A 27,396-nucleotide genomic window follows, 5' to 3' on the forward strand; every position below is an offset into this window, starting at 1 on the left:
AGGACCCCAGACTTGAGTGGTTGCCTCAGAAATCAGGTGGAAGACAGGACTTTGAGAAACACCACTGAAGGAGGAGAATCAGAATGTGGTGACTAGGAAGGAAGTACCAGAGAAGACTCTCGGGCTTGGAGCCTGGGACCTCAAAATCAGAGGGAGAATGACAGCCTGAGAGCCCAGTTGAGGTCTAAAGATGAGGGATGTAGATTTGTCAGCACAAAGGGACAAATGAAACCAAACGAAATCAGTCTCACGTGAATATAAGAAAAAAGGAAAGATGAGTCTTAGGAGGCCCCAATCAAAGGGAAATAGGCAGGAGAGAGGAGAGGGAGGGAGACAAAAAATAAGGATGGTGCATTGCCCCTGAAAGAGAAAAGGGTTTTAAGAAGGCAACTGTTTCATTTTGTTATTTCAGCGTGGTTGGAAGTTTCTGCAAAGGGTAGGTAATTACAGAGGAGAGGAAGAGGGTGGTAATTATGTCCTTTCCAAGAGACACTGGTCCCAAAGTCAAGTAGAATATATACTCTTCTGGCTAGATAAAATTAAGTCTTGTTTTAATGAAAAAATTCCCCACCATTTAGATTTATCACAGACATTATTATTATAGCCTCTTGATTATTCAGGACAGATTGATAAATCAAATTCAGTCTTTCCCACCCTGCTTTTTGCTTTAAGCTATTTCCTTACTCATTAGTAATAATCTCCTTGATTCTAGGCAGGGAAAAAATCAATGGAGAAAACACAAAGTCATCTTTTTTTAGGTTAGTAATTATGAAAAGAAATGTGGGGGATGATGAAGGGGATGGATAACACTACCAATCAAACTGGATTCGGAAGTTCCCTGTGACCTTCAGTTATGCTATCTATTCTTTTTCTTTGAGAGGCTGGTAGCTCTGTTTTCTTTGCTTCGTGAACATGCATTGTTTGACTGATGTCACTTTGCCTAACTCACACTACCGAAAATGAACCCTTGATATTACCCATGCCCAAAACCCCACAGAAAGAGGTTTAGGGTTCTGTTTCCTGTAGGCTCCATGTCACTCTACTTCACTGAATCTGTTTTCACCAAACATTAAAATTTCAATTTGTAAAAGAAAGGTAAAATTAAACTTGTTTCAAAGCCATTAGTATAGAAGGAACAGGAATCCTGGAGTAAGTAGGAACTGGATGAAAGAGATCTTGATTTCAATGAGTTTCAACATTTATTGAAATATATGTAGAGAAAAAGACACAGTTATCCATGTAAAGTCAAATATTTACTTTCATTTATTCACAATCAAACCACTAGACAGTAAATCATTTTTTTCTCATAATAAGTATTACAAATGGTAATATTAATGTGCCTTAAGGACTCTAAACAGCTTATAATTTTAACATTAAACACATTTCCCCCCTCGTTCTTTAAGAAGCGGTAAATCAACTATAACTCTGAGTTAATTAGATATTCAGTGTTTCAGAACATCCCAGTTCTTACTGTTCCAGATGAACTAGGAGTAATTATTAAAGTTTTTTTTTATTTACACATCCACCTATCTTTTCTCGACTTCTTCTTGCACTTAAACACATGTAGAAATGTAATCCCAAGTAGGTAACGTCTAGCTTTTGAACTAGAGAGGAGAAAAGGTAAGGATGGAATCACCAACGCCATTGGCACATAAGCATCAGACATTTTATGTCTTTTTGTCATGTGCTGGTGACACGAAAACTTAGTATTTGACCATTTTTAACAGGCTGCATTTTGGGTCTTAATGTTTTATCACATATCCCAAAGTGAAAACCAGACATGGGTTCTTCGTGTAAGAGCTGTACAGTTTCAAGAACTCTGTTTCAAGCTTGAATTCTATCTCATGTTTATAGACGTCCTGACATCTTTATATAAATTGACAGGCATTAATTACTGGCAGTAATTCAATCTGCTTTGACTTCTGACACTACCATAACCATTCACACCTGAAATTTGGATAAGATCATAGCTGTTAAGTATATGGATTGTATTGAATGTATAAGAATTTTGGTCGGGCAAACAAAAACGCAAACCACTGTTTCCATGCTTCAGTTTCCCACCTTAGACTATACAATGTCAGTGAACATTTCCAACATTTCTAACCAGTCACATTCCATAGCCTATGTCCCCCTCTTTTGGCCAGTGTGAGAATAGGTTTCACACATTTGTGATTAGATGACTGTTTGATCTAATCACAAGTCTAATTCTGTGTCCAAACTCTTCAAGGATACATGCTGGTTACCAACTTAGCCTTAAGTCCTCACAGAGGGTTCAATGTGTTCTTTATCTTTCTCAGTGTGCCATGCTGAGCAGTTGGAAATCAGTCAAATTCAAGAACAGAAGTTCTATACCTCATCTGAAAAGCACAAGCTCAGTTTCCAGAGACAAAAGGCTCACATAGTAGGTCTCAGTCTTGAGCATGCTCTATTCCAGAAACTGGTTCAGGAAATTGCAAACATGCACTTTTAAAAAGCATTTGATAAAAACCACTTTTTAGTGGTAAAGACTCCCAGAGGGGAGTCTCAATAAAAATGCAAGCCTGTGGGTTTTATATTAGACAATGCAAGAAAACATAACATTTCTTCAGATTAATGAAGATTCAATTACCAAAGGGCAGTAATATAAGCAGATATTACAAAACTATAAATAACATTTATGTAAGACACAATGCAATTATTTCTTAAATAAAAATGAAGGCTATGCACCCACGTGTAAAGTTCAGTTTTAAATAAAATAATTTATGAATTTCAGTTATTTCTAATACTAATCTTCATTTTATTCTTCCTTGGTTCTCAATTTGCATATCTGATTTTAATTTTTAAACAGAATTTCCACTGTAAGAATTTAAGAATTCTAGAACCTAAAATGCATGTATGATACATTTCTATTTGGTTAACCCAGGAAATAGTCAATTCTCACAATGTTTGTGGTACCCCTGCAGTTAAGACCCACCAGTTCTCAAAGTGTGGTCTGTAGACCTTGGAGGGCACCACGACTCTTTCTGGGGGGATCGTGAAGTCAATGCTATTTTATAATCATGTTCGGACATTCTTTGCCCTTTTCAGGACGACGACATTTTCACTGATGGTGCAGTAACAGTGGTGAGTAAACCTGACAGCATCTTAGCAAGGCTGCAGTGCCACCAAATTGTATCATTACCCCACCATGCTCTTGCAGTGAAACAGAAAGCCAGTTTCACTTAATAAGGATGTCTTTGATAAAAGAAGAAAATTATCAATTTTCTTACATTTCAACCCTTGCGTGTGTATATACATAACTGTCTTAATATTCTGTGTGATGAAATGGGACGAATGCATGCAACAGGAGTGCTGCATCCAGAAGTACAATGGATGTCTAGAGGACAAGCATTTGTATGAATGTCTAAACTGAGTTGAAGCCACATTTTTCATAAAACACCTTTTTATATTTGAGAGAATTATTGATAAAGTATGCTATTCAATTTGATATCTGGCAGGCATTTTCTTTACTTGTCGCCAATGATAAAATTCAAGCTTTCAGGTGAAAATCAGAATTTTGGAAAACTGCATTTTGGACACTCTGAGTTTGATAGCTTCCCAGTATTTAAAGACTCTTCTGATAAGACCAGGGGCATCTGTTTACTGTCAGTCATTTTGCCTTTTCCAGGATGTCACAGAGCTGGAATCATAATATATTGTAGCCTTTTCAGACAGGCATCTTTAAGTGATTATTTTTAACTTAATAAATATTTTAAAAATTGATTTATACCATGATAAATTTTGATATTATTTTGATTTATAATATGGTAAATTTTAGTTTTTGATTTATAATACAGTCAATTTCAATAGGTGCAAGTCACATAAACAAAACCTCTCTGGGCTCCTCAGTGATTTTTAAGAATGTAAAGTGGTCCTGGGTCCATTAAGCTTGAGCACCGCTCCAATCGAATCTGCTGCCCCTAAGCTGTTGCTGTTGCCTTCTTTCACAGGTATTTGTGTGTCTGCTGAACACAGAGCGGAAACTTAAATCTCATGTATTTTTCTTTTTCAGTTAAATGAAACTCAGCACCTGCTCTACAAATAATTCAGCAAAATGGTCCCGCTTCTCCTGGTTTGCCTGAACGTATTAATGCTGTTTTGGTGCCTCTCTTCTCACAAGGCTCTCAAGTGGGCCCTTTGAGACTCGTGTCTCAGAATTGAGTCTTTCAGGATAGGCTAGAATCCTTGATCTCCATCTCCTCTGAATGCCAGCTATACCGTGCTGAAAAATATACACAGCAACACAATTCCACTTCAAAGACAAAAAGTCAGTTCAAAGTTTGCCAGAATCACAAGTCAGTTAAGGTTCTTTGCTTTCAGGAGAGTCAATTTTGAGATGTTTTCCCCAACTTTCCTTTTTTAAAGGTATGCCTTTGCAAAGCTGTACTTACCTCCCCTCCTGAGGAGGTTTCAGGAAGAACAATTCCTTCCCTGCCATCTTGTGATGGGCAAAGCTCTCTTTTTGTTTTTAAGCCAGTTTAAACTCTCTTATGTTTGAGGAAAGGGTAAGCTATCAGTGATCTCTTAAAACCAATTAGATGGGTTTTCTTTAAAGCTAACAGTAATTTTTCTATTAGAATCTTTATGCCTGACACATTCAAGTCACTCTACTTAAAGAATTACTACCAGGCGGTAATTTCAGAATGTCCTGTCAAACGAAAATACCATCAAGTTTACCTCATTCTTAAACATGACTATTTTATACAATATGGTTTGACTTGTTCATTTAGCTTTATATCATAGCTGCAACCTCAAAGACATTTTATACCAAAAAAAAAAAAAAATGTTTCTAAAATGAGTCATGTTTCAAGTACATTGGTGGGAGTTTTTTATTTGAAAATTCCAACCATGAATTCTTCTGCAAAGCCACATGTGACGTGGATTCAAACTGACTGAGGGTCGGTCCTGGCTCTGCCACTCACCGACTGTGTGACTTGGGTGAGTCACACTTAAGCTCTCGAGGCCTCGGTGTTATCTACATCACAGATGACTATAAGAACCAATTCAGATAATAAACAGCAAAGGTCTCAAAGCTGGACACAGGGTAGGCATTCAATAAATGTTAGCTAATATTCTTTTGATTTTCATACATGGTATTTCACTCCTAGTTTTGCTTCCAATTCTACTCTTAAAGATAAGAGATGTCCGGTATAGTTTCTCCATTAATAATTACCTGAATCAGTATAATGGTTTACTTACAGGGTACTTCATCTAATCTAGCACCTTTCCAATCAATTCTACACATTACCGATGAGTTACTCTTACTGAAGGACAATGCTGAAAATGCCCTTCCCATACTCAAATACCCTATGCAGGTGACCTACGCAGTGAAGTCAAAACTAAGGTACTAATACAGAATGTGATACCCTCTGCAATATGCCTTTGACAAATCTTTCTAGTTCTGCTGGGAACTCAGCATATAGCTATAACGCAGGAATCGCTCTTCCTGATATCCATCCCATTGTTTTTCTACATGCTCTTTCCTCTCTGCCCATATATTCAAACCCTGCCCAGAGCTCTGCACTGAAGAGCTTTCCTGCCACTTTATAAGGGAGGTCTTCTCTGATCTGCCAATCAGAACAGTTTCTCCTGTTAACTTTTATTGCCCTTTATCTAGGCTTCTCTTGAAAAAATACTATTTCTTTTTACCCTACATGCCATTTGTATACATGTTCCTATTCCTCTGTTTTTATTATAACATATATAACAGTCCTTTGATCATTAGGTTCACAATATATATTAATGAATCCCTAAGTGAAAGTAATAGGGACTAATCCGTATGGTAAGACTGAAGAACAGGGGCTTTGGAGGAAAAAAAAAAAACAAACTGCATTGTTTCTAGGAATATAGTAGTACTACCTGTCTTCACTATTACTTTCATCTGCCGACTTAAGTAGAAAAATTTTGGGTTTGTTTTTCTGTTCTCTTTGTTGAATAATTATATCTATGAGATTCCAGGAGGACGCTTACTTCTTTAAAAAACTGGTTTTCCCAAATCTCTGAAGTTTTGACAAAGATTTCTAAAAGTAGTTAGCATTTGGCCCTAAAGCTAGAGTAAGGTCTTCTGGTTCACTTTGCTAGGTTCAAATCCTGTGGGAACCAGATATGAAAGTATTCTACAAAATCTTAAAAGCTTCTTTTAAATAACGAACGCACTACACTTAAGGTTACATTCAATATACTTTAATCCAGCTAAGCCTTTGTCAATCTTAGGTTCATAAGATAAGTAGAGATGAGAAAACATTTCTCTACAGCATCAAATAAAAGTTGCACTTAAAAAATAGTAACAAAATCCTTATCTTTGAAAAAAAATCTTTGAAGCACGTATAAACAGAACTTGCTAAGTTTTCATTTTATATTTTCCTTATAGAAAGGTTAGGAGTCAAAAGAATTCATCTCCAGACCCAAGTCTCTGACTTATTAGTTTGTTTTCCTTACTTCTTCAAAATCCAGTACATTATTTTATACTTAAAGCACATCTCCACTTGGAATAGCTACATTTCAAATGCCCAATAGCCACATGTGGGTACTGGCTACCATACTGGATAGAACAGGTCCAGATTCCACTTGTTCTAATGCTCACTGAACTACTTTGATGTATGAGAGTTAAATAAACATAGGGCCAACATGTCTTTGGATTGTAATCCTCATGAAGACTGGCGTATCTTAAAAAACACACGTACATACAAACATTAATTAATTAGCTGCTATAGCAAAATTTCCTCCTATTGCCACTTGCAAATTTATATGTTTAAAAAGGAGATGGGGTACCAAGGACCAAAGCATGAAGAGACACAGGTGACTTAGGGAGCTCTGCCCTAAGAGTGGCACTGCATCCATGAGAAAAAGCAGGCTCAATGCTGTCAGAGCTTCTGATGTCTCTAAAATGGCTGGGTATCTTTTCCTTTTAAGCATTAATAATTAATTCAAATTCTAAAAAATTGCTGCTTGGGCCAGAAAAGAAAACTCTGGATATGGTCTTTTTGTAAGTTTTGTCTTGCTCATCTCCTCCTCCTCTTTTTGGTGCCATTTTTTAACCCTCAGTAATAATGAAAAACTGGGAGAAATATGCAGCATTTACAAGGGATTAATAATCTTAAAGAACCTGTAAGAGATAAAAGATAAACCCCAAACAGAAAACTGGACAAAGGACACAAACTGGTAATTCAAAAAAATGCAAATTGTCTGTGTGCATGTGCGGAGGGGGGAGAGAGAATGTATATTTCAATTCCACTTTCAATGAAAAATACAATTAAAAAATGCTCTTTCCTCACAATTTAAAAAGGGGAAACTGGCAAAAATTTTTAAAATTTTTTATAACCTTTAGTGCGGGTAAGGGTGTGGGGAAACAGGGATGCTCATAAACCACTAGCGGGAATCTAACTTTGCAGACAGAGCCTTTATGGTGGACAGGTTGGCAATATATCAAAAACCCTTGGTGGCACACCAACTCTAATTTTTAAAAAATATTTGCTCTAGAGAAACAGTGAAATTAATGCACAAAAATATACACACAAGTATAATCTTTGTAGGTGTGTGGATAATTGTGAAAACTGAGGAATAATCTAAATGCCCACTAATAGGGGGGAGTTAAGTAAACCATCATCATGCATCTAATCAATGGCTACTGAAAAATGATGAGGTAACAAGGAAAGTTATCTATAATGCACTGTTATGTGGAGAAAAAAGCAGCATAGAGTTATATAGTATAATAGAGTTAACAGTCACAGCTTATATAAATTGAGGTGTGAGCATAAGTGTGAATATGTGTTCACATAGATACACAATGTCAAAAGGGATTATCTATCTGTAGGAGCAGAGGTCACTTACATTTTCTACCATCTTTCCTTTTTTAAAAGTAAAAATCTCCTGTTTTTTTATTACCGAAAAATAAAACAAAACAAAAAAAAAGAAGATAGGTTCACTTGAAAAAAGAAGTCAATAATGACTCTGTCCAAAGGCAAATCCTGGGGAATCAGTGACTACCAGGTGCTAATATATATGAATGACAGCAGTGGCTTCCAGCATCATCTTGGCTGGGTAGTTCAAATATACTGTAACTGACTCGCTGATAGCACCTGCATTTATAAATATTAAAACTGAACTTTCCATAGCTTTCTAGAGTGAAAGCAGGCTATGCCTAAAACTCACTAAATCCGAAATGGCTTTTCATTTCTATGTATAAGAAGTCTTCAATTTTAGGTTTCGTTAATCTACATCAAAAACTAAGCTGTAGTAAAATGCTAATTTTAGGAATGAGACTAGTACAACTAGACAAATAGAATAAAATTAAAATGCAACACATTTGATATGCCTGAAAACCTGCTGACTCCTGAAATGGAAACAGTCATCCGAAGTCAAGGGGCTTGTGCTTCTCTTTCCAGCACAGGGAGATGCTTGTCGGGGCCATGTTAAATGAGTAGCTCATAATTAGCGAGAGCTCAGTTTTCCTGGCGAGTCAGATAGCTAATGCTAATTTCCTTTAGGGTTGAGAGTTCATTTTGAAGCCATGAACATCAATCACCCAGACTTTGAAATGCTGGTTTGAACATGATAGTATCTTGTTTAGAAAATGGTGTTCACTAGAATGCACAATACCACAGAAAGCAACAATGCTAATTTAGTTATGTATTTACTGCGGATTGTGGAATGGGAATCAAGGTATATCTAAAAGGTTCCAAGGACTGATGGATTTGCCAGGATTTTAGTAATCACAGCACTGGCTCTGGTGGTTCTGTGAAACTTAATGCAATGCTCTCCATCTTCTCAGATAAAGAAGGCAGAGTAGACAGAAAAGCAAAAGGCCCTATTACCAATTTCAGCTTCTTGGAGACACTTCTCATGTAAAACCCCATTTCTTCAGCCTGTTATAGGGCTCCATCCCTACTACTTGACTGAAGTAGCTCTGAAAAAGCCCCTGGGTTACTGCTGTACCAACAATTTCAAAGGACACATTCACTAGATTTCTCTGCCGTATTTAATACTTGATTACCCTCTTCTTGAAGTTATCCTCTCTTGCAGTTTTTATGACACCCTTTTCTCCCTGTTTTCTTCCTCCTCCTCTATGTCCTCTGCTCCCCAGGTCTCAATTCTGATCAGGCCCTGGATGACATCGCTTAAACCGAAGGTTTCATGAGTCAATGACATTTCAAATGACCTTCGAAACTCTGACTCCTGATCCGAAGCCTACTGTGCTCTCTCTCAAAGTTTCTGGCTATCTCCTACTGTGACATTTCTCAAAGTCACCATCTCTGGGACAGAAATTTTTTTTTAAATTATTTTTAAATTTAGTTTCACGTATACAGAACATTGGTTAGACACCTAGATAGTTCCTAAAACGATCCCCCCAATTGCACTCTCCCTCCTCTGACCCTCCACCTAACCAACATATTAATGCTAGCTACATTCCCTGTGCTATGCTCCCCATCTCCGTGACCATCCATCTGCTACTAATATGTACTTCTTTAACCTTTCACCCCATTCTCCCAGGCCTCCAAATCCTCCTTCCCTCTGTCCGACACCAGACTGTCCACTACAGAAAATCTTCATTTTTACTTGACTCTTAATGACAATATAGGGTTATTGGCTGACCTTATGTAAAAGTTCTTACAACCTGCCTTGGAAACAAATCCTTCTGTAAATTCTATTATCATTCCCAATTAACAGATGGTAAAACTGAGGCACAGAGAAGCAAAATAACCTGCTCAGGTCACACAACTATAAAGTAGGTTTGAACCCTGCAAATCTGCTATACTATACTTCCTCTTAACATTCAGACTACCTGGTAAATTTCCCATTACCTGTGTTGTGTGTGTGTATAAGATGGGGACTTACAGATTTATTTCCAAGCTTCCTCCATAATTCTTATGATAGTTGGTCTCTCCTATATAGTACCACAAAATGAAAAATACACTTTTGCTTTAAGGTAGCTAAGAGCAGAGGGCTGGTGATATTGCACGTGACATGAAACATCTATCTATTCCATGATTGAAATTATAGGTACCACCATCATCTCATCTGCCCAAGCTACAAACATGGACATTATCTGGGATTCCTCCCCATCCTCCAACTTCCCAATTCGCTAACTTCCATACTCTCATGCAAACCAGTCACCGAGTCACAAACCTTTACCTACTTACCATCTCTCAAATACATGAGAAGTACTTGTACCTTTTCAAGATAAAGTTTAGCCTCTTCAGCTTGGCTTATAAGACGCTTAATGCCTGGACTTCTGACTCTGCTCTTCTTACCTCCCATCACTCTCCTATAAGTATTCTCCAATCCAGCTATATTTGATTTTGTGCTGTTCCTAGAGTGTCAAGTTCACAGCACCATATCCTACTGGAATGTCCTCTCCTATGCCTTTCTTCACTGAGCTAACTCCTACTCACCTGGAAGCTCAAGTAAGACTCCCCATCCTGCCTTAGAGATCTTTTTTCCCCACTCAGCTCAGTTCAGAACATAGCATAAAACTTAAAACTGTTGTGCTACCACTGATTCATTGTCTGTGAGTGCAGACCTTCTTTGATTTGAAATCTCCATGGTAAAACAGTAGATGAGATCTCATGGGCCCTCTGTCTATATATATATATGTATATGATGAGCACACAATGAATAAAATGGGTGAATGGATGAAAGGCTGCTTCCCTGTCATTTTATCCTTTGGCTGCTCATCGCTTTCAGATGAAGAGGCACTATTCGCTTTAGCCCACATCAATGATACTCCAGGAGTCAAAGGCTCATTTGAAGTCCGGGTTCAGAGAGCTCACAGTGCCAACTAAAGCGGAGTCACAAGCTCCCACTCCTGGAACTCTCTTTGAGGCCACGAGACCACACCACCAAGCCTGGGGTCTTCTCCCTCCTGATCAGGACAGCTCAAGAAGACCATTCCAGTGGCAATATAGGTCAGTAACACTATGTGTCCATTTGAGGGCTCATAAATATTCATTTGGGACAAACTGGCAGGAGGAAACAGTCTATAAACGAACATAAAAAAAAAAAAGTTACAAAGATTTAGTGAGGTATTCCTCTGAAGTCTGAGTTTTCTTTTTAGTGGTGTTTGCATTTAGTTCCTTGGCCTCACAGCTGGCCAACACCCAGCTGGGAAGGCAGACTCAGGAGTTTCACTCCACTGTAGGTTTTCCTTTGACCATCTTTCTGTCTCTCCACCCAACCACCCCCTACTTTTAATGCTTGATCAAATGCTCAGAGCTACTCTAAAGGGAGAGGTCAGGTCAGAAGGAGACCTTTTCACATCTGAAAAGGCAGGTGGCGGGACAGATACATCACAAATATTTATTCTTTTCTGATGTTCACATACTGTCCTGGTCCTGCTCTTTGCCTCGGGCCACCTGCTGCCTCTGTGGGATCCTGCCAGGGCAGCAAGAGGGTAGCTGAAGCAGTAGAAACACACTCCTCTCAGCCTGACAGTCACCAGAAGGGAAAATTTTCAAGAACAAGCTATAGCTGGAGGGGGGTGGAAATGCTAAAATGACTTTGAGACAGTAAGGTAACTCCTATTTTTAGTGTTTTTGAGTTAAAACTTTGTTTCTCAAGTAATAGGCTAAATTTACAATAGTTCAAGTCCCTTATTTTGTTTTCTCATATCACATTGTTTCCTTCAGAGCATTTATCAGATTTGCAATTACATTTTTTTTTTTTTTTTTTACACCTCCCCTCTTGGAGATCCTTCCCAAAGAGGGGGACTGTGTTTTATCTACCAATTTGACAATTTGAATCGTCAATGCCTAACCCAACCCTAGCACATTTTGGCACTCAAATAATTCTTCAGTGGATGAATGAATTTTTCCAAACTTACCTAGTTTGCTCACCTTTTATGTGAATTTATACTTTAAGTTCCTGTTTAATTAGGCTGCTTATAAAAGGTAACCTCTAAGACAAGCAAACTTCAAAGGGTGAGTGTGAGAGAGAGAGAGAGAGAGAGTGTGTGTGTGTGTGTGTGTGTGTGTGTGCTGCAAAAATGAATATAAGGTGCCAGGAATAACTGATATAACTAATTCATTTTAAAACTTATTAATATGCCATAAATGAAAGTGGGGGTGTTGGTAATGTTCACAATGGTCATTACTGATTCATAGAATTTAAGAGAAATACCCAGTATGTTTACATTTGTATAACACTCAATTTTCTTATTGTCTTATAATATCCTTATAAGCTGTCCTATGAGTTAAAAAAAAAAAAAAAGAAAAAAGTAGATTTAATTATCCTCACTGATTTGCCCAATGTCACGTAGTTTGAGATCTTCTTATACATAGTATTTGACCATCTGACTCCCAGCTAAGATATTCTCAGCCATTCATATATAAAATCATCAGGAAAATACATATCAAAAATAAAAAGATTTAGTATTTAACAGCATATTCATTCAGTTAACTAGATATTGTGCTTGTGCTGAAATTTTAAATGATTTCTGCTTGTAGGCCTTTATACACCCTGTGTTGAAAATATAAAGCTTTTATTCATATAAAAATATAAAGAGTCGCTATAAAGAGTACCTAAAAAATAAAGAGTAAAGTTGCTAGGTAGAAAAACAATATAGAACAGTCAAATGTATCTCTCTATACTAGCAACAGCTAGAAAAGATTTATCAGACTTCTTTCCGGGTTAAAAAGAAATCATATATTTTATTAAAAGAAATTAAAGACCTATATAAACGGAGAGATATTTTACATTTGTGGAAAATAAGACTTAATACCATAAAGATACAGTTCTCACCATACTGAGCTACAGAGTGAATATAATTCCAATTAAAATACTACAGGGTTTATTCAGAGCCTAACAAATTAATTCTGAAATTTACAAGGAACAGAAAGAGCCCAGAATAGCCAAGATATTCTTGAAGAAAAATAATTGGGGAGACATGGCCTACCAGATATCAGGACTCATTTTAAAGCTACAGTGATTAAGACAGCATGGCACTGGAATAGGGACAGACACATGGACTAATGGAATGAGAGCGCCCAGAAACACATCATGCATATAAAAAAACGATTTATGACCTGAGATTAGAGGAAGAAAGAATGGGTTCTTCAATAAACAATGCTGGAAGGCTGGCTACTTATACGAAAAATGCATGGATCACTGTTTCTCATCATACAGGAAAAACAATTTCGGATGTTTAAGGACTGATATGTGAAAGGTGACATTTCTGGATCCAAAGTATCTTTAATACTTCAGGGTAGGAAAAGAGGATAAGCCGTAAAGGAAAGCTTGTTAATTCAACTATATTAACTATATTAACAACTACTATATTAATAAATATATTAATTATATTGAACTATATTAATAAAAGAGAAACCACAAACGAGAAGGTATTTACAACAGACATAACTGACAAAGGGTTAATATCCAGAATCTATCAAGAATCAATAAGAACAAGAAAAAGCTATGTGGCTTCACAGCTCTCGGATTTTGGCATAAATTAAAAGGTCAGAGGGCAGGCTGTGCAATGGCCGGACCCTCACTTCCTGTGATGAAAAAGCACTTGGCCACAAGGCAGGAGGTGTGTGCCATGACCGGCCACTCCAGTGGTGCATTTATCTACTGACTGATCAATGTACGGGTCAGTTTAAAAATTAAAAACAAAAAAACAATCTTAGTACATGTGCTGTGTAATAAAATCTGCTTTTTAAAATTCTAATACAGATACAATGAACATTTACTCATTTCATTAAGAATTCTTTAGCACAACTGTTAATGGTTCTACCTAATCATCACATGTTGGCAGGATAAGGTATGACCAACCCCTGCTGTTGGCCATTTAGATTGCTTCTAATTTTTTGCTAGTAACTATAAAAATGTGGTAAATACGCTTATAGGTAAATTTTTGTATGCATCTCTATTTAAAGTTCTTAAAAGTGGTTTAAATGGTAGGCATGTTTAATGTGGGTTTTTGCCAAATTATCTTCTAGGAAATATTGCTTATTTATACAGCAGCAGGAGAGTTTATTTTTCCTCCCACAACCTCCCCAGCACTGGCTAAAAACATAAACTTTGCCAGATTTATAAGTGAAAACATGTACGCTGAATTTTTAATTGATATTGATTTAAACATTTTTATTGTTCACTTAGTTTCTACATGGTTTGTTTGAGCTTAATCCTCTGCCCATTTTTCTACTTAAGTGTTTAAATTTTTTGATGACACATATGAGTTCTTAATACATTTGGGATATTAATCCTTTCTCTGCCAGGTATATTAAACTTTGTCACTTACCCTTTACTTTTGTTTTTGTTGTTTTTTTAAATTTTTATATAATCAAAGCACTCTTTTCTGTTTATGGTTCATTCTCTGATATACAATTATTAATGTCTATACTTAAAGGATTTAACTCATCTCTTTTGTGCCTCCTACAATAAAAATTCCTCATCTAAACAAAAGCAATAGCGTCTTTCTCAAAGGCAATTGTGAACATAAATAATTAAGGTAACTGTACTACTGTGCCTTTAAATAATAAAGCAACTTATTAAATGTCAATTATTAGCAGCCCTCAATACACGGCAGTTATTAGTACCACATGGCCATCAGTCGACAGTCTATCATTGTATGCAGGTAACCCGAGCAGATATACTTGGGTGGGGGTGATACAGTTGGAAAAATCAAATGGACCACAGGAGATAGACGCTGTGATACAGAAGTGCATTTCATATCCCTCAGCAGGTTCAGAAGCGCAGAACAGGCACGAGAAAGGCCCCAGACGGTGCGGGCTCTCTTACCTTAACTTACTCTTCCCCTTCTTCCAACTCAGTTTCTTTGTGCACCACCACTCTTGTGACCGACATGTCGGGGTGCTGCTCTCTGGCTTCCCTGATGGCCTGGGCCAGTGCCTGCCAGGGTCAGGAGAGAGCACTGTCAGCAGAGGAAGAGGATCCTTCTCAGGGGGAGCATCCATGCATACTGATCACCAGGGATTCCCCCTCAAGCCAAGATGGTTTTATTGCTTTATTTGAGGAAGCAGGAAGATTTGAAACGGGCTCGTGTTCATTTTAGAGAATGCTTCTCATTTCTTCAGTCCTCAATTCTCCTGTCCCTTTTGAATAATAATACATGTAGAAGAAACATGCTGGCTCTAAATTCCAGCCTTGCACTCACCAGAAGACTTGGTGAAGATGGATATTCTCTGACCTTAGTATTCCACCTCTAACCTGAGACTAATGCTAAGGTTATACGGATCATTTTATGGTTTGCTGTTAGGCCTGAAGGAATGACACGAAGTATCTAGCACAGGGCCTGCCCTGTACACTCAATTAATACTTGCTATTACCCAATTGCCTAAAACCCCAAGGTGCAGGACCAGGCCTCACTCATCTCTGCCCTCCTATGGTCTCAGTAATTGCTTGAGATAAAAATCTTTGTTGAACTAAAATGGTGCAGGAAAAATACCTATACACTTCTAGGGCATAGAACAATTAAAACTGCAGCAACAATGACACACAATATGTAGAGCTGAAGACCAAATATAGATTAATCTTCTGGTTATAAAGTACAGATATCTATTTTATAGTTGAAAGGTGCAAAGGGTAATGGGTCTTTCTCAAGACCATCCCGCCAGTGGGCTGCAGGGTGATGAACCCAGGGGTGCCCTTCCACTGGGCTGGGCTGTGTGGTAAAGCAGCTAGGTTTCTCTGTATTGTCTATGAGTGCTGTGGCAAAGTGAAAAGATCTTATTTTGTTTAAAGTTGTTTTGGGGAAAAGTAAAAGAAAATGCCATGGAACAATACTTAAAATCTAGGACAGATCTCTAAAATATAAAAGAAATTCTACTGGGCTAGAGAGCACCATAACTCATAAGAAAAAGATGCATTTAAAAACAGCAGTGCAATTTTTCCTGTTGCTCTGTCACCTTAGGGGACAACTGCATTTCTTGTTTGGAATATAGTTTCTGCCAGCTGGAAGGTTACTGAGTAAAACTCTGAGCCTATTCTACAAAAAAAGGTAAATCTACAAAAAAAATCGTTTTTACATCAAAAAACTTTTGCACAGGAGATTGGAAGATACTTGAAAGTGCTTAAATTTCTACTAGGGAACAAATTCTGGTGACTCACCTATGTCAGGATAAGAGAGAACTCAGACGGGGGACCAGCTTCCAATCTGAGCAGAGGCACAACTGTTTGTCAGATGGGAAGAGCAGGGAGACTGAAGGGCGAGAGTGGAGTGGGGAGACCTCATCTCAGAGAGTGCTTCCGAGTACTGTCTGAGGTGTCAATGGGGAAGGGAGGAGTACAGGAGTGCGGCTCTCCATGTGTGATAGTGTGTTTGGAGGGAAGACAGAGACTGGGATGATCAAACCTGTCTGGTGTGGAATCCCAACTGGGAAGAACACGCTCTGATGGGAGCCAAAGGTCGCTTATAGGCAACTTATAAGATACTTCGACTTTATGTTGGCTCCAAAGGCCTACCTACATCCAAGCAGTGTAATTGTTAAAAGCAAAAATATAAATGATGCTTATGGGACAGTAACACGTGTGAAACATGCTTTAATTAGAAGAATAGTAGGTAAAACTGAAAACTGCTTTAATCATCTCCAAACACAGGTGAAAGCAGTTTGCCATTAGTTCCTTTCATTCCATATATCAGTATAGATATTAATACTGCAAAATGTTGATTATGGCAACAATAAAGACTGGAAAAACCATCACATCGTATTGACAAACTGAGAAGGTATTTTATTAGAACGGGGTTTTGCTCAGTAACCTTCCAGCTGACAGGTGACAGCTGACACGGAGGAGCAACTTCGGTGTTGTTTGCATCTCCCCAGTTTAGAGCTGAGTGTGCCAGGGCTGGTACAGGGTGAAGACATGCAAAGCAAGCTTCTCTAAAAGCACACTCTTTAATTTGCCAGCGAGAAAGAGATTCTCTTTTTCCTATCTTGCTCAGATGAAGGGTTCTCTTCCACTATTAAGATTTCTTTAATATAGGCAAGGAGCTGGAAAAGGTGTCAATGATACTAAAGTCACTACATGATCAATATCAGTTTTTGGCAGAGAACTGATTTCCCTCCTTTAATATTAAACAGCTCTGTCGCCTCATTACAGGCTCTAAGGAGAATGTGAACTTGTAAGCTTCTGGTGATGGGCATGTCGAAAGCCAAAATTATATTTAGTCAAAAAAGTTTATTCCATCTTATAATTAGACATGAGAAGTTATGAAAAAGTTAAAATCTCTATTCTTGCCATTGGATACCTGACCTTGGATTTAAAACAGGCTGAAGCCCATCATACAAATGGGTGCATGTCCTGGAAGCAACAGTTAATGCCGCAGTGGTGTCATAACTGTTTTCTAATGTGAGTTAGGACCAGGTGCATTTTGGTATTAACATTTCAGACTGTGTTTTTACTATTTGCCTTTCAGAAACAGTACTGCCTGGATTTGAGTTTTCAGTTAAAATAAGCCAAAAGAAAAAAGAGTGCACACAAAATAAAAGTGGAGGGTGACCGCTAAGGGGAAAAGTGGCATCTAAAAGGTCAGCAGAGACAGAGATGAAAAAAAACAAAGGCTGGGAGAAGATCCTGATTTTCATTTTCCACCAAGCCAAAGAATGTGGGCTCCTGCCTAGCATGCTGCAGGAATCCAACAAATGCTTGTTGAGTGAGAGTCCCAGAGCAAAAGAGCAAGAATAGGTTTGCTCCAACTTAAGGTCAAAGGAACTCAACAGTGTACCAGTGAACAGAGCAGAAAAAATCCTCTGCACAGGAATTGGAGGCTTGGTTCCCCATAGGTAATTCACTTCCAGTGGTAAACAGGCACGTGTACTGGTCATCTACTAGGAATCTGTACTCTTAAGTCAAAATTCAGAGTCAGGGCAACCCTTTAACTTCTAATAATTCAAGAGAATGAAAAAATACATATGAAACAGGTAAGAAAATCATGCCTACAAGGGTTTAAAAAAATAGTAATTGTCTTTGTAGGCATAGAAGAAATCTATTTCTCTTTGGTCACATATAGTGAGTCCTATTTTAAACAAGAAATTTTATTCTCTAAAATTCTCTTTGCTGAGGTTCAGCATTGTGTTTAAAGCTGGGTAACGAACATTTGTTCCAATTCTCCAGCTGGGACAGTCAATCGAGCATTTCTTTTCTTTTTCTTCAAGTTGTTATAAAAGGAAAACAGCTTGGTCTCCTTTAAAGCCAAGTTAAAAATCAACTCCGAAAACAAAACAAAAAATTATTATCATTCCTTGGGACTGCTGTCTAAAATTAAAGCTACTCTCAAAGTCTCTGGCGGTTCTATTCATCATCTGCTTTTAAAGTCATGCATTCTGCCCACCATTACAATGGAAGCATGATTCTTTGAAAAATTTTTTCTGAATACATGTGAATTTTCACTTTGTAAAAGACTTTAGATTACCTTCCCCAACTCCTCAATAATACTAATAAAACACCTAGTGGTAAATAGCCCAACTTTTCTAATGCTCAAAAAAATTTTTTTTAAAGTAGGCCAAGTCAAACTTAGTGGATTTTCATATTTTTTCGGAAGTCAGTGCCATTCATTTTTTAATAACTGATGACTTACCTTTAAACCAGGCCCACATGATACCTAATGGCTGCCAGGAATCCTATCAATTATTTTGACCCCAAAATACACGTTAAGCCAGTGGGAAATAAAGAGTAAGCTGTGCTTTATGCTGATCCAGTGTTAGGAAGGCTGAAAAGACAGATCATGTCTAGGCTGCGAAGTGCCTTTACGCCATGCTTAGAAGGTAGAATCAATGAGTCACTGGAAGAAGGGTCTGCCAAAAACAGGGATGTAACACAATGGCAGGCGCAAAAGTTAGAAAATAAACACAGTCAGTTTCAGAACCAGAACCTTTTTTACCTGGTCATGATCAATATCTGCATCTCCTGTGATCACGATGCGTTTCTCAATTCTTGTTTCAGATATCCCACCTTTTACAGTCTAAAGGTCATAGAGAAAAAGAAAGGGCAATCACTAAAGCATGTTTACACATAATCAGAGAACACAGATGGAGGACACCAAGACCTTCTGATCATCATAAGGCAATGCACATTGAGTGGGGAAGACTGATATTCTGGAAAACTTTACTTTTAAGCTCAATGGAGAATCCTTTGTTAAAATGGTAGCATCCTTAAGTATTCCTCAATCGAAAGCAAGTTTAAAACTATAGTATCAAGAGTTAGGTGAGATTAAGAGGGAAGAGCTGCCATTCAATCCATATAGTCACGGAGACATTCCATTATAATTTCCTGAGCTTCTTCACTCCCAATTTGCCAATTTTTGAAAAGAATAAAAAGAAGAAATAATCGTTTGGTTTATATAAAGTTACAAGGAATTCTAACAATTTAGGTATCTTGTTTAGGTTTGGGAAATTGCTTAATGTTATCGTTTTCACTGCTTGATTTATCATACAAATCATGTGGTTTAGTGCAATAATAAAAAAAGGACTTGGATTTGGTTTAAGATATTAAGATGTGATAGGGTGCTATAAAGGTAGTCATTCAATGTTTGATTTGATTACAGTTTCTGCACATAGTTGTACATGTGGACATGGAGTAGGGCTGAACAAAGGCTGTGTGATGAGACCTGGAGGCGGGAACTCCTAGGTGAACTGCACACAGTTACTGGCTTGGAGCAAGCTAATAGAGCCTGGGGCATGACAGACACTGAAGAGATCATATGCCAGTGACATCCTAAAGAGACAGTGAGCAAAATCCACACATTGCTGAGAAAGCACATACCAACTTCTACACCTCTGATAAATTTACACATTATGTCACAAGTGACTTCACTTTACCATAAGAAACAAGGCTTATCACTAGGTCTTAATAATTGGATATATTTTAAAATGTACAGCAATACCATCTTGCATCTGTGACATATTTTTAATGTACAAAGGTTTTTTTGTTGAAATATGAGGTGAAGAAAGCACGAAAGATATGTTTAAGACCTTCAAGCACTAACCAAATGTGAAAAGTAGAAGCAAAAGGAAATACTTGAAAATAAGGCTGGAGAGAGAAATTTGATGACTTCGTTATGCATCAGAATCACATGGAGGGCTTCTTAAAACACACCCAAGGTTTCAGTAGGTCCGAAGTGGAGCCACAGTATTCACGCTTCTAGTTAGTCCCCAAGTGAGGCTGCCGCTGCTAGTCCAGAGACCATACTTTGAGAATCACTGGTCATCTGGTATTAAACATTTAGAAAATGGTCTGGAAAAATGCCCCAAGTCAACATACAAGTATTTTAAATCAGTGAGGGAAAATTTACATTATTTGAACAAACTGTTGAAAATTCTGAATAAGTCTTCACTCACTTGCTTCAGTTAAGTGGGCTCATTTGTACTTACCAGCCTTTTGTGCTTCCACTTTCATTAAATTCTCTCTGTTACAGCTAGTTGTCTTAGGTATAGCTACTCATAACATATTTTTACCCCCTTGTACTTTACAAAACTGCAATTTTATTTAAATACATTTGTCAATGAAGCCCAATTTCTTGGATACTTTAAATGTAGGCATTTTTATTCCACTGGCACTGTCTGTGTATCACTTTGAAGTGTGTATAGGAACAAAGAAACAATTAAGAAAAGATCCTGTTTGCAATGTACCATCCTCTCCCTAGGATTCCCCTGGATTGCTTTACCTTGGTGATGTGTGTGGTTGTTGTTGTCGACACGGACTCAGAAGTGATGGTTTGTGCGGTCAGTAACGTGCCCGAGTCACCACCAGCCCCGCCATCAATCTTTGGATAGTTGGGGGAAAAATACAAAGCAATGCTTAACGTCCATTATGTTTTCAGAAAAGACCCTTCCCCATCGAATATGCATCTTTTAAAATCTTTGCAGTTGGCAGAAGATGCTACCTGCCTTTGCATGTTTATAGTGGTAATTAACTGACCAGGAGATTGGCTAGCATTTAAAGAGAGTAAAGGCAAAGGCAAAATGCACATGGAGAAGCAAATCCCATATACAGGGAGAGAGAAAAAAGGAAGAGTGGAAGTAGAAGGTGGGACTGAAAGCTACAGGAGAGATTTTGACTGAAGGTTGTTTGTAGAAGCTCAAGGAAGAACTAGCGAATCAGGCAAAGAAGTTTACAGTGACCAGAAGTGCTGATTTTGTTGTTGTTGAAGCACAGGTGGGTAAAAATACACATTTTCTCAGATATCTAAGCAACAAAACCTGACTACAGTAGACTTAAACTTGCATGATTTCGTTATTTCCTTATCTCTAGTAGACTTTTAAAAAATGACACTGTTCTACAATAGTTTGTGTTGTGAGCATATATATGGGGACATATATTTAAATACATATGCATATATGTGCTCTCTCTACATACATATATACCTCATATATAAATCCTATGATATATCTAAATAGGTTTTAACTTGTTTGCTTTAATACTAGAAAAGGTAGAAAGTTCTGGAATTTACTAGCAGAAATAATAAAGAAAATTACTATCCTAGTAGTTTATGTTAAGATCACCAACTATATTTGCCTCCTGTTTCCTGAGACTGACACAAGGAAATAACCAGAAGCTCCTGAACCTTTTTTATTGTTTGTTAAGAGGAAATCTCTCCTGAACTTGGTTCATGCAATGTACTTTTTTATGAGGGCACTTACCATCACAGAAACACAGGAGTATGTGCCTTCCCACCACCCTCATTCATAAAAAACCTGTTTGTGCTTATGTGGGATCTATGCATATTATATACATTTAAGATAACATATCAAAAATAATTCTGAGGAATAGTTCACATATACATACATTAAACCTTAAAAAAAAAAAAAGTAATCTGAGAGGGTAATCATCTGCCATTCTTCACCTTGGTACAATCTTACTATGAACACTAAGTTTCTCAGTTGAGTGAACAATTGTATAAATTTCGAAACCATTCCATTTTGAATGATACCTTCTTCTCTTTTACGTTACCCTTACGGTTAAGTATCTTAATGCTTACTTCAAATCTTTACAGAATCAATGTCTGATATCTAAAATCAAACCGACAAATCTGATAATTATTTAGACAGACAGTATTACATTTCCATAAGAATGATGACATGTCTTCAGAAGATAATCTCACATGAAGAAGCAAAGATGTGTGTGCAGTGTGTAGACTTGCAAGCAAGAGTGAGTTGACTGGATCTGTCTTCATGGAGTTGAAGGGGGGAGGGTCTAAACCCTACAAATTACATCATATCCAATAAACTTCATCAGATGATCAGTTTCCCAAGTGTACACAAACATTCCTGGGCATATCAGGCCAGAAATGGCTTACAATAATATGAACAAGATTGGTACTGCCTGTCCTAAATGATCATATGTATGCTTTCCCCACATAATTACTGGGTCATCAATTTGATTGCAGCTCTCTATCTCAATCTAAGAAGCAACAGAGCAAATTATGTTGTTGAGGTTCAGTTATAGAACGGAGATATAAAAAGCGATGTCAAAGTCAGAAACATGTAAACTAGGACAAGACAGAATGAAAACAGAATCAGACTGAATAAAAAAAAGAACTCAAATAGTCCAAATCTAGAGCTTTAGTACCTGTGGAGACTCATATGTGATGGTTTTGGTCTCAGTTTGGACAATAGGGACTTCCTTGGTGGAGATTTCCGTCCTTTGTGAGGCATCAGAAATTGTTACCATCTCTGTTTTCACCACTGGTGGCTAAGGTGGAAAGGAAAGGAAAAATAAATTCTAGAGGTAATTATGAAAAGTGCTTAATGGAGCCTTCGAAAATAATTGTGAGAAATATATCCAAACACACACTCATGCACAAAAGAGGAGATGTAAATAATCTAAAACAAAACACTTTCCTTCAAATATCATATATATATACACACACACACACACACACACACACACACATATATATATGATCAGAATAAATTAACATAATGGCTGCATTAATTATGGTACGCTTCTTCAAATTACGATGGTCCCAAACTACTTACATGTCAAGCCTAGTGCACAATGATACATATATTTTAGCTTAGGGCAAGTAACGATAAAATTGAAAACAAAACAGAATGAACTACATGAAGTGACCTGCCTTGATTTTTACTGAAGTTTAAAGAACCACACGGTTTGTGTGAAGGTCCACTGCCTGTAACTAGCACACCATAGGTAGGCTAAGATTTGCTCTTTTCTCCCAAAAGCCCTTTCTGCCCTATTGACAAGAAAATTCCATTTTCAGAAGGAATATTTTTGAGTCTGACTGTTTTCAATTATACCTGTCTAAAATTTGCAGTGTTTCTTCTCTATTACATAAGTTAAACTGTTACATCTAGCACTAGTCCACCATCATTGCATTAATGCTTTGAACAATTAAAAACTTTAAAGGAGAGGTTCACAGCCTATTAACACTGCAGTCTGCTGACCATGTATGTCTAATACAGCACCAGCCTATACTACTACCAAAATATGACAGTAGTTTCTCTGAGAGAAAATTCTCAAGTGTAATTATTTAAAGAGGAACAACTGTATATAAATGAGGAAAATGGTTCAGAGCATTCCAAGACTCTCGAAATGTCTTCTCTGAAGTGAAACAGGCATTTTTTAAAGTAACATAAAAATTAAATGGATAAAAATCCATTTAATTATTTCAAGACAAAGTCACTTCAAGATTTCTAGCCCATCAAAGAGAACAAATATGGATAATTCCTACATGATGGGCATTTAGTTTTAAAATCAAGAACATTCGCCCTCCCTTAGCATAACTAAAACTGCATCTAGAGACCAAGACTTAATCTAAGAGGAGTGTGGAAAGCTCTCTTTCTTATAGAGAAAAAAGAAAAGACTCATATCCACAATACATGATCGACTTGAGAATAATCCAGAATTGATGATAGGACAGAAAAGAAGAGTAATCTCTTATGAAACAGTCTAGCCTCTGGCTGCCTAAAAGGAAAGCAAAGGCTCTAACCAAACCATACAATCCCTGGAACCTAAAAACAGAAATCACGGTGGTATTCAAGAAATACTGTTTTCATCACTGCCAGATGTTGAATTCAGAGCACCATGGTAATCAGAGCCTGCTGCCACTTCTAAAAATCTTAAATTGAAGAGAGAATGAGCCAAAAAGTCAAACCCAGTCATGACGACGGCAGCACACACACTCAGTGACCACTTTTCAACAACACATACACAATTTTCTAATTAAATCGACGAAAAAGCCGTTTAGTAGGAGGAAGCAGTGCAACTGAAGACGAAAAGCTGAAAACATCCAGAACATGCAAAGAAAAATTCGAGAGTGAAGCAAGAATGAAAAGATGACGTGGTGGTGGTGGGAAAGTTTATGGTCAGGTGATCCAGTGGCGGTAAAGCAGCTAGCAACCATGCCCGCGCTCGCAGAAAATCTACACAGCAGTGCTCCCCGCTTCCTCCCATGAGACATCAAAACCAGAATCTTGTTGAAAAAGCCGAAGGAGAATTGGGTGGACAGGAGAAGAAGAAAGGCAGGTGTTGTCCACCTGAGAAAGAGCTCCAGAGTTTAGCTCCCGCTTGAGTCTCCCATTTACCTCTGAACAACAAATAATTTGTGGCAAAACATCAATGTCAACATGAGACACCTCTCCGTTAACTTTATGTTGCTCGTCCTCTGTTTCTTCACTCATGTCTTGCTTAATAGCGCCTTCGTGTACACTCTTCTCTGCAGATATCTTTGGGGCAACTACAATTTCCTGGGTCACTGTCTCTACTGTGCTGACACTGGCACCTGCTCGTTTGCCTGGGCTGGCTTCTGGCACTGGTTCCTCCCTCTCTACTACCTTGGCTGCTCGGCCGGCTTCTTCCTCCACCTCTTCTTCATACTCCTCCTGCTCTTCTTTTATGGTGTCCTCGGTCGCGCGGTGGTGGGGCTGGTACTCTCCCACGTCTTCCTCCTCCTCGCTCTCACTGCTGCTGCTGCTCTCAGAAGACAGGGAGGTGGAGTCTTTCTGCGTCAGGGGCTCCACCTTACGGATCACCCCGGGACCACTCCCAGGTGATATCTCTTTACCGTTCATTTCTTCAGTGATTACTTTTTCGTCTTTCCCAACCTCTGCCTGCTTCTTCTCCTCCACTACATTCAGAGTCTCATGTGAACTCTGCACAAAAAAAATGGATGAGGGAAAACAAAAATATATGAATAAATGAAAATGATGGAAACCAAAATTAACTGATGGCAGGCTCATGTAATGGAGAAAAGCAAAGATGATTATGATGGCTGACTGAAAGGGAAGCAGGGAAAACGTGAGGGTCGTCAGAAGCATCGAGCAATGGTGTTAAATGGAAAAGGGGGAGGACCTTCGCAGCATCGCTGGCTCCAGTGCAAGGCCCTTCTGGCTCGGGGGCGCGTTTCTGCGGAACAAAAAGCAACCGAGGACACAAAATCAATAAAGAGTTACCTCAACACCCACCAACACAAACATCTGACACTGCAAAGACAGAACAGTAAGAATCAACATCTACAAAAACCTTTGCTCAAGGTCACATAAGAGACAATCAAGACAAATGCAAAAAGCTTACAAAAAAGAAACAAAAACACAAAACAGCCAGCATCCTCCCAAAGAAATAAAATGTTTTTATGAAAGTTATACCTATAAGCTCTACTTACATAGTTGACAAGGTAGGGAAAAAAAACTGGAATTACACTAAGCTTATCGATTATTTTAAAGTATAAATTCTGAAACTTATAAAACCTATTCATCAAACAGTTTTGACTTTAATCAGACTATACAGCCTGTCTGAAACCCTGATTCCTAAATAAATATAGTATTACTAAGAGAGAACCTTTATTTTCTGCCGGCTCATTTAAAAAACAGCTTTAACTTGTTTTTCATAGTTGGTCTCAGATAACTATTAACATAAAAATAGTTGTTCCAAAAATGGAATGGGAAGGAATAATACATATAATCTATAATACATCCCAAACTGTACTACAGATCAGCAAAAGGGATATTATATAATATTAGGGTGGAAGTCAACGACGACCCCAAGTGTTTTCTCTTTGAGTTTAGCCTCTTCTCTAGCATCTTTGAAAACTGAAATGAACCAACTTTATATGGAGATGCTCACTCCTGATCCCTGCAGACATCTACTTCTTGGGAGTAAATCTAGTTAAGTAGTATAGTACCCAAATGTTCACTAAGCCATCAGAAGATGCCTGAAAGACATTTAAGGCTTTGAATACTTTTAATTCTGCAAAGCATACTTAGAGCTTCTATACTTGGTTGAGGCTTTACCTCCACATATTAACAACTCTCAATCTGAGCTGGTTTAAATGATTCTCTGAATTTAGGCAGATTTTTCTGGAGGAGAGGGGTAAGGAGGCACCCAAAAGAAGCAAGAGAAACATCCAATCTTTTTCTTTTCCTTATGTTCAAATTCAGTCATTATTTCTTAAATGTTTCTCCCAGGAAGAATTAATTTCACCAATGAAATTGGTGAAAGCACTGAGTGGAAGGGTTCCTGAATATTTGAAAAATAAAAATCACTCTCATATGTGGCTTTTAAAAACAGGGGAAACAAAGTAAAATGCACCTCAAGCAACTGTGAGAAGGGCGAGGAAGAAAGCTTTTCAGGAGCATTATAGTTCACAACAGTGCCCTCTGCTGTCCAAGTGGTGGCTGTCATGCTATCAGAAAAGCCCTTTTCACTAAACAAAATTGATGTTATCTCCTCTTCTAGGCTCTAGAGAGGTCAGAAAAGGAAGAGCAAAGAATTAACAATAAGCCAGACCAGACAGCAGTGACCTATTAAAAGAAAGGAGAGGTTACACAAGAAAAAAAAATCACAGAATAGCATAAATTGAAAGAAAGGTGAGCATACTGAAAGATTCTGTAGCAGGCACATGTGGTGGTTTATCCGAATACCAGCTTTCCATTCTGCTTGAGACTCTTTGATAGCTCTAACCTATGGAAACCAACTAAAACTCCTTGGTCTGTCACTAAAGCTTTAATCACAAACACTGTTTTGTCTATTTCTGAGGCAGCTTTGTGGCATGAGCCTCTGTCTGCACAGGGGCCCCTACACTTGAATCGCCCATTCCTGTGTCCTAGCTTTGGTGACGCTACCTGCCTGTCTCCAATGCCGTTCCCTTACGTACTCTGGGCCTTGCCAATTTTGTCATCTCTCTGAGGTCCACTTAATGTCCCATATTTCATGTACAGCCTTCCCCAACCATTCCAGCTCCTAGATCCTTTCCCTTCTCCACACCACTTTAACTGTACAGTAAGTGCTGTGACAGCGACTCACAGAAATCCCCTCAGACATGCTAAATATGGTGTGGAATGAAGAAAACAGTACTTGTTTTTTTTCCAATAACAAACAGGTAAAGAAAAGAATTCTAAATAGGAAGACAAACTCAGGTGAAAACTCAGTGAGCCATGTTAAAATCATCTGTCCCTGCAAAACTAGTAAGGC

At 38.0% G+C, this 27,396-nt stretch overlaps 1 protein-coding gene across 13 annotated transcripts in view; it reads right to left on the reverse strand.

Annotated features, from left to right (window-relative positions):
• EPB41L2 (erythrocyte membrane protein band 4.1 like 2) overlaps positions 1–27,396 on the reverse strand; it is a 193,307-nt gene that overhangs the window by 2,120 nt on the left and 163,791 nt on the right. For 5 of the 13 annotated variants that reach the window (XM_039849926.1, XM_039849925.1, XM_039849924.1 and 2 more), the window contains 5 exons: positions 24,513–25,079; positions 22,537–22,659; positions 20,633–20,731; positions 18,851–18,931; positions 14,752–14,862 (listed from right to left, as the gene is read on the reverse strand). In XM_039849926.1, coding sequence (XP_039705860.1) covers positions 14,758–14,862; positions 18,851–18,931; positions 20,633–20,731; positions 22,537–22,659; positions 24,513–25,079 — 975 coding nt within the window. In that variant the 3' untranslated portion in view covers positions 14,752–14,757. Of the gene's footprint in view, positions 1–14,751; positions 14,863–18,850; positions 18,932–20,632; positions 20,732–22,536; positions 22,660–24,512; positions 25,080–25,278; positions 25,333–26,514; positions 26,665–27,396 lie in introns of all 13 variants that reach the window. The other 8 variants (XM_039849919.1, XM_039849916.1, XM_039849917.1 and 5 more) reach the window with 4 other exon arrangements.

Source organism: Pteropus medius, unplaced genomic scaffold (assembly GCF_902729225.1).
Source record: "Pteropus medius unplaced genomic scaffold, Ma_sr-lr_union100, whole genome shotgun sequence".
NCBI lineage: Eukaryota > Metazoa > Chordata > Mammalia > Chiroptera > Pteropodidae > Pteropus > Pteropus medius.